Genomic DNA, 8,204 nt, shown 5'->3' with positions numbered 1-8,204 from the left:
TGTATATTTTATGATATCAATTTGTTTATATATTTTATTTAAAACATTCATATCTTACATAGTAAGTAATATTTATGTTTGAAAGAATAGTAATTATATATGAAGGTTGTTTATGTTTATAGCAACGTGGATGAGAAAAAATTAGGATGAGTATAAGTAATATATACCATTAAAACATTAGTTGTTCTCTGGTATATGTAATGTTGAGAAAAACTGAATATGTTTGCGATATAGGGACTTTAATGAAAGAATTGAAGATCCAAGGAACTGCATGAAAAAGTGGCTAAATGAGGAGATATGTTAAATTGGTTTATGAATAGACATGAAATAATACATTGCATATTTGATGAATGAAAGGTTGTGTTTTCAATTTGTTAAATTGGTTTATGTATTTTATTTCAAATATTCATATTATATGTAATAAATAATAAGTTATGTTTGAAACAATAATGGTTATGTATGAAGGATAGTATATTAAATATAATAAATTAAGGAACTTTAATTAGTACAATCGATGAAAATTTATGAAAAAAATATGGAAATAAAATAATTGAACTAAAAAATGGAATATGAATATTTCGAATAAAAGTCTGAAACAACATACTAAAAGTCTAATAATAAGAAGGAAAAACTAGTTCAATAAGGAAAACTTATATCTCTTTCGGTTATGACCAACACATCCATAACGACCACATTTAATGTGTCTCTTGAACTCCATTTTAGAAGGAATTTTAATCTTCTTTGGTAGACCAACTTAATGTTTTACATTCGGCAGGAGGATGACAACTTCAATTTCTGTATTATTGAATATATGTAGTAGTATATTTGTAACAAATCACAAAACATAAACGTATTATGCAATAGTATATATGTAAGAAATCAAAGATAATACTAATCGGATCGAGAAAAAAATAAAGAAAACGATACGAAACATGAAGGGAAAAAATTGAACTATATGTGTCACTAAATATATGTTATTGTATATACACAAATGTATATACTGATAACATCATCTGTGTATTAGTGATATATAATGAAATTCAACTACAATTTATGTATTATTGAATATATGTCATAGTATATATATAACAAATCACAGAACATAAATATGAATAAGATGACCGGAACATGCCGTAATTAAATAAAATATTAAGAACATAAAAAGATAATATATATATATATATATATATATATATATATAATAGTATATATATGTAACAAATTATAGAATATAAATATAATATTTAGTGGTATACCATAGTATCTGCGAATGACGAGACATTTAATAAAAAATCTATGTTGAACATGACAGAAAGATGAACTGAACAATAAAAAATTAAACAAAATATGACGAACACAATCATAATACGCTGTAAATAAAGAAAATATGCCAGACATGAAAGAAATATATGATAAACATTACTCGAAGGCACTATAATTAAACAAAAAAAATGAAAAACATCCTCGAAATATATTAAAAACATGACCAGAAGGGGCCAGCGAGGGCATGTGCCCCCCTCACATTATCGGTTTTTATATTTTAATATTAACTTTGAAATGGAAAATTTCAATATATATATTATATAATGGTTTATATTTACTAATTTTTTGTTATAGTGTAGTGGATGTGCCCCACTTTATAACCTTCAAGTTAAGGGTTCAAATTTTACATATTGCAACTATTTTAACAAATATCAAATTTGTTCCTAAACTGTCACAAAATATATTTTATTCCAAATATCATTAATTTTCTTTCATAAAATATCAAATATCTTTCAAATTTTTAATAATTTTTTCTCTAGAAAGTAGTTTTATTCCAAATATCAATAATTTTCTTCAAATATCTTACCAAATTTCAATAATTTTATTTCTCCAAATACTCCAAATGTCAATTTTATTGTTAAATTTCAATAATGTCATAAAAGAAAGATAATTTATTAATAAGAGGAAAAAAAACTTAACTAAGATAAAACTCTACTTATTTTCTAGCCATCATTTGTTATCTAACAAATATTTAGAAAAAATGCAACAAAGTCGTGATCTAAACTTTCACTCTTTCAACAATATTCTATGAAAAAGGTATTATTCTTTCTTTTCATTCCTTTTTCTTTTTTTTTTTTGATACAATTTTTAAATTCACCATTTACGTAACTTATGTATATATTTATTCAATTTTCTACTATGAATATTGTGAAAACTCGACTACGCAATTGAATGGGAGATCAATGGATGAATGGTTGTCTTCTAATTTATATCGAGAAAAATTTATTGGATAAGTTAGACAATAAATTTATCATGTATCAATTTTAAAACATGAAAACTCGTAAAGGACAATTGTAATATTAAATTAATTAATCTTTGAAGCTAACGAAATGATGAAATAAATTGAGAAATTGATGAACGAAATCGAAAACAGTGAAGAACGAAATTGAAAATGAAAATAGTGAAGGACGTTTCAGCTGGAATTGGGCTTATTTGAAGGCTCCGGAATTGATTGAAGAAACTACCTGAATTGATGAAAAATTTGTTGCTGGCGCTGTTAAATTTAATTAATAAAGTATTTCCATATTAGAAGATATTTTATTTGATAATATTTGCAAATCTACAAACGTAATTTTGAATATAATTAAAATTGTATATTAATTATTAGCATAAGTAGGAAGTAATAAATTACATAATAAATTCAATATAATGTAAATAAGGAAATATTTTATATTCAATTTCGAAAATCATATATAATTAATAATTATGATAGGTTATAATTGTCCTAAAAATATATGAAATCCTAATCAAGAAAATAAATTTTATTTTAGGACATTAGTGAAATTTTCTAATGAAACTAAGTATTTTCTCTAAATCTTTCTAAATCTAATGAGCTAAAAGATATAAATAATTTGATAGTATGACTATGAAACAATCCATTCAATCAAACTTTAGATTGATGGGTATGTTTTTTTTTATACGTATTAATTACATATCGGATGTTTAAATGGATTGAAATTTTGGACTTCGACTTGATTATTATTTGGACATTTGTACTAATTCTATATATTTTATGTATTTCCATCCTATTTAAGTATAATTATTTGACAAATTTCCCAAGAATTATAATTAGTTATTGTTTTGAAATGAATAATTAAACTTGAATGAAAATATATTATTGAAATAATATACAAATAGAGAAGACAATTTTTTTCCTTCGACCCCTCAATTATAAGATCCATAATATACTATAGTGGTAAGCACATCTTACATTTTTACATGAAAATCATACTTAATTACAAAGCAATAATAAAAAAATAGAAAAACCTAGTTTTTTGGCATCCTTATGCCACTTTTTATTTTTTGCAAATGATGCTTATGACTATTCTATCTTTAGTTTCCCACGTTTACGTTCTTCTTTGAATTCCCATTAATTTCTTTGCATCTTTTTTATTGGGTCGATTGCTTAAAAAATCTATAAATGAAGAAATATACATCAACATATTTCTATATAAAAATAGGGAACAAAATAAAATTAAGAAAAAAAATTAGAAGAAAATAAAATGCATGATTTGATTTTTTCTTCACAGTCTTAACTTTTTGTTGTGACTAGTGAACCTGAATAGAAAAGAAAAAGAATGAGATATTTATACCCAAGGATTTGAAAAGGAAAAGAAATTGAAATGTTGTAAGAAATACAAAATAATTAATATGAGAGAAAGGAATATGAATAGATGGGAGATAGAGGGATATGAATTGTTTTATAAGATATTTAATTTTTAATTAATTTATAAAATGTAAATGAAAAACCATTTAAGTGATTTGGAACAGAGCGTTCGGGAGAGGGTTGGGTTATGGAGAGTTAGTGTTATGATGAAACAAATGTTATGATAAATCTAATTTTATAATAACATGTGTTTAGAAAAAGAATTTAGGGAAAAATATAATTTTATGATAATATGAGTTTAGGGGAAATATTTAATGAGAGAATTAAAAGAGATAGTATTATAGAGAATTAAAAAAAGTTTAAAAAGAAGGAGAAAGAAAGAAGAAAAATAATTATAATAACCCAATCCTTCTTTAGAGACCTCGGGCAAAACGGCCCTAAAAGTATAATGGACAGAAAAAAAGCATCACGCGCGTATATACTATATGAAAGAAAAGAAAATCCAATTGGAATGTGACGTGGCGTTCCAGGTGGGAAGTTCTATCTATGAAATGTGCTTCCTCTCCGATTGCAGCTTCTCCCTTTTTTTTTTTATGCTTCTCAGTTCCTAATTCCGGCGATGCACTGACGGTGATTCCCCAATCCCCGAAATGATCATCAATGTCAGATCCAACCTACATCCTTCTACTGCTTCTTCTCTCTCTTCCCTTCGATCTTTCGCGCCAATACGCTTCCCTTCGCCTCCATCTGCCAGTCGTTTCGACGGTTTTCGAACTTCACGTCGCCTCCAGGTCCTCGCCATGGTTGTCAAGCGGAGTCCTAAGCGCCTCAAGTACTCGGCTCCACGCTTCACCAAGGTCCTCTCCTTGCTAACTACTCCTGTTTGTTTTTCAGCTTCATTATGCCCTCGCTCCTACTTATTCTATATGAAACTGTTATCGCTCTTGCTCGGAATAGAATATCTAGTGGTGCAGGTAGAATTGCGACAGGTGAATTCAGCATTTAGGCTATTTTCGTCGCTTATTCGTTTATTTATTTACTTTTCTTACACTCTAGATTGGTAATTAGTAAATTTATCAGGAGATTGTGTTGTGAGGAGTATAGGGAAGATTATTGTAGGATTTGGACTGTTGGAAACACTTTTGACAGGTTAAAATTTTCTCTTCTGCATGTGTGTGTTTCTTGTTGGGAGAGGGTGATATTATATGAACACTACTCTACTTCCACCGTGATCATATTCCAGTTTTGATGCTTGCTAGTTTTTGTTGGGAGTTAATTCAGTTGGTAATGAAATTTGGAAACTAGTGAAGTTATTAGACTTGTGTTATTGATATGCTTAAAATTGCTATGGTCTTTACCAGGAAGGGAGCTTGATATATGTCAAAGCTGAATCAGGAGAGGATGGCTGGAAATTAGATCCTATTGTTAATCTTCTAAAAGAGGGTGCAGTTGGGGTTATTCCTACTGATACTGTGTATTTCTCTCTTACTTTATTTCACTCTAACCTTTTCAGATTTGTTTATTGTTATCATTGCTGACTCTCAAGTTGAAATTGGATGCTTGAACGAATAAATTTGCTCATACTTAGAAAGAATCCTATTTTCAATTTTTGTGTCATGCCACTCAGAATTTAGGTTGTATTACCTCTGTTGGGAACAAGCCGCAAACTTCTGCAATGAATTTTTGGTTTTCCATAAGTATACTTGCAATATTATTGGTTCCTTAAAATTGATTGTATCTGTATGGATCTTCTGTTTGACGGATGAGAGTTCTCGAGGAGATGTAGAAGGTTTAATTTTGTGAACTTAAAATTTACAGTGATCAGGAAAGCAGCAGGATACATTTTTTTAATTCTCACATTAATTATTATGATTTTGATGGTTCATTTCATGAGTGTTGATTTCTCTGCATTTTTGTTCCCTTATGTACGTCTTTCTTTGTCTCGTCCTTTTATTTTTAACGGGTATGTATGCTTACATTTTTCAAGGTATGGAATTGTTTGTGATCTGAAGAACCCCTCAGCCATTGAACGAATGAGAAGGTTGAAGTTGTTAATTTGTTCTGGTAGAATCTGTATTTGGTTAGTTACTTCAGCTTCTCTCTCCTGCTGTTAAAGTTTCTTGTTTTGTTTAATGCAGGATCAAGAATATAGAGCCTTCAAAGGTATCGTTATTCATTACAATCTCTTTTATGTGCTTTATGGTAATGCTCATGTGGCCCTTCAAACTGTTGAAAAACAATGCTCAAATGCGTATAATAAAGATAGTGAACAAGATGGTTTATTCTACTTATAGCACTCATTTCTGTCTTCTCTACAACCCACCTTTTCATATTTCCATTATGCTTCTTAATTTTTACTTCTAATTAACTATGCAGCCTCTGAGCATTTTGTGCCACTCCTTCCGGGACATTGATAAATATACTACAGGGTTTCCTCGTGGTGATGGCCAAGGTCATTCAAATATATTTCGCATGGTTAAGCATTGTCTACCTGGACCAGTGAGTGGTTCTGCTAACCCGGCCTTATGACGATTAGCTCCATATTATCCCTCCTTTGGATTACATGGTGTCCCAAATGACTCTAGTACCTTTACTTCCATAATCATGTAGATATGAAAAAAAAAAAAAAAGACATTTTCTGGTGGTCCTATCTTGATACATTATAGTTCGCAGTGAAACTCTCAATGTACATTGAATTCTTTAACTATAGCAATTGATTTTTGAGAGTTTTTGTGACAGTATACCTTCATCTTGACTGCAAGCAAAGAGCTGCCTAAACATTGTATAAGGTATGGCACGACCACTGCAAAATATGCATCAAGGAAGAATGTTGGTGTGCGCATTCCTGATGATGCAATTTGTCAAGCAATACTGGAAAAGATGGACAACCCATTGATATCCACAAGGTTAGAACAATTAATACTCTTCTAATTCTCTCCCTCTCAACAAATTTCTTGATTGGTTTAGGGAACTTAAAGACCATATGAATTGATCATCTATATTTCATGCCGCAATTCCCCTATGAGGCAGAGTTTTCAATTTGGTGCAATTGACCATCATTGTTATAAGAATATTCTCTCCACTCTTCCAATCCAGTTCTGTATTGAGCACTGTAAGGGGAGACTGTTTATATTAATTGATTTAAGATTGCTTTAAATTATTGAATTCTTACAATAGTGAAAGGTAAATAAGTATTTTGGAAGTTATAATTTGTTCAAACTTCAAACTATATGTTTACCCTTCTTTCAGTGTCAAATCCCCAAAGGAAAATGAGTGGTTGCTCGACCCAGTTGTCATAGCTGATATCTATGGACAAGAGGTAAGAATCAATCTTACAGAGGCTGTGTGATTGTTTATGCTAATTTCTGCAGTTATGCCATTCCCCCCCTGAAAGCGGGTTGTATGCTTCAAATAGGGTCTGGATTTTGTGGTAGATGGTGGAGTTAGAGTGGCAGATCCATCCACTGTAGTAGATATGACCATCACTCCTCCAAAGATTTTGCGGCAAGGGAAGGTAATTAATTAGCCATTTCATTTTTGGTATGCTACCCCCTAAGTTATGATTACACTCGGCTCATCTCTTGCAATAACGTATGTAGCAGTATGGTTATGAATAGTACTGTCATTCAGTCAAAAACAACATTTTCTATCAACTTCAAATGAAACAAAATCTGAAGTTGATCATTCATTTCTTTACCATTCTGATCCCAATGAGCAATCCTCATGAAATGGGATAAGCACCACCATTTCAAGTTTCTGTTGGATTTGGATGATGAATTATTTTTCATTGTCTTCCCTCTTTTTGCTCGAATGATTTGCAACGACCAGGGAGCTAGACTGCCATGGATGGTAGCTGAAGGTGATGACGAACCAAACTTAGGTGAAGATATCCGCACCTGAACTGCCATTTTGTAGATAATCCACTGAACATATTGCATGGAAGACATGATCCAGTTGCAGTTGACAAACAAATCAGGTGGAGTTTGTACAGTGTTGCTCTTGGTATATAAACTAAAACTGAAAGAGGGTCGGGCTTTTCTAATTTGAAGATCAAATGTGGCTATACTGCTTGTCTTAGAGGTTTTTGATCAACTTGAAAATTAGATTCTCTTTTGCCTACATGTAATGTAACTCATAAGTATAGGCAAATGCAATCCTCATTCTAAATTCTCTCTTAGAAGGACAGAAGAATTTGGATTTTCATTTGGGGAAATTTCTAATTTGGCCCTTACTGTTCCAATTGTCACTCTAAACTTGGATCTAGACTTGGTTACTCCCTAGTAGTTCGCTCGCTGATTTTAACAAAAAGTCATGTAATACCTTTATTAGAAATTCTTAGCTTGGCAGAACATAAAGCTCCAATGTTATTAGAAGCAAATCTTAGGAAGAAAAAGAAAATTGATAGGAGAGAAAGAACCCAAATTATGTTTTTGAAACCATAACTAAAAAAGTCCAACATTCCACAACTTCAATCTGCAGTCCTAATTATTTTATTTCAACCGCCCTTTATCTTTCACACCATTATTTTATTTGTTTTTCAATTGTCATCGGACGA

At 30.5% G+C, this 8,204-nt stretch overlaps 1 protein-coding gene across 1 annotated transcript; it reads left to right on the top strand.

Annotated features, from left to right (window-relative positions):
- The first annotated feature begins 4,149 nt into the window (after positions 1 to 4,149).
- On the top strand, positions 4,150 to 7,889 carry LOC103491794 (uncharacterized). Its single transcript, XM_008451884.3, has 9 exons — positions 4,150 to 4,506; positions 5,011 to 5,123; positions 5,637 to 5,690; positions 5,788 to 5,812; positions 6,026 to 6,148; positions 6,389 to 6,555; positions 6,899 to 6,968; positions 7,065 to 7,163; positions 7,478 to 7,889. The coding sequence occupies exons 1-9, from the start codon at positions 4,300 to 4,302 to the stop codon at positions 7,547 to 7,549; spliced, it is 930 nt and encodes a 309-aa protein (XP_008450106.1). The 5' UTR covers positions 4,150 to 4,299; the 3' UTR covers positions 7,550 to 7,889.
- The last annotated feature ends 315 nt before the right edge of the window (positions 7,890 to 8,204 follow it).

The sequence above is a fragment of the Cucumis melo genome, chromosome 6, assembly GCF_025177605.1.
Source record: "Cucumis melo cultivar AY chromosome 6, USDA_Cmelo_AY_1.0, whole genome shotgun sequence".
Taxonomy (NCBI): domain Eukaryota; kingdom Viridiplantae; phylum Streptophyta; class Magnoliopsida; order Cucurbitales; family Cucurbitaceae; genus Cucumis; species Cucumis melo.
Note: the sequence above shows the minus strand (reverse complement) of the source record. Positions and strands in the feature narration are given on the sequence as shown.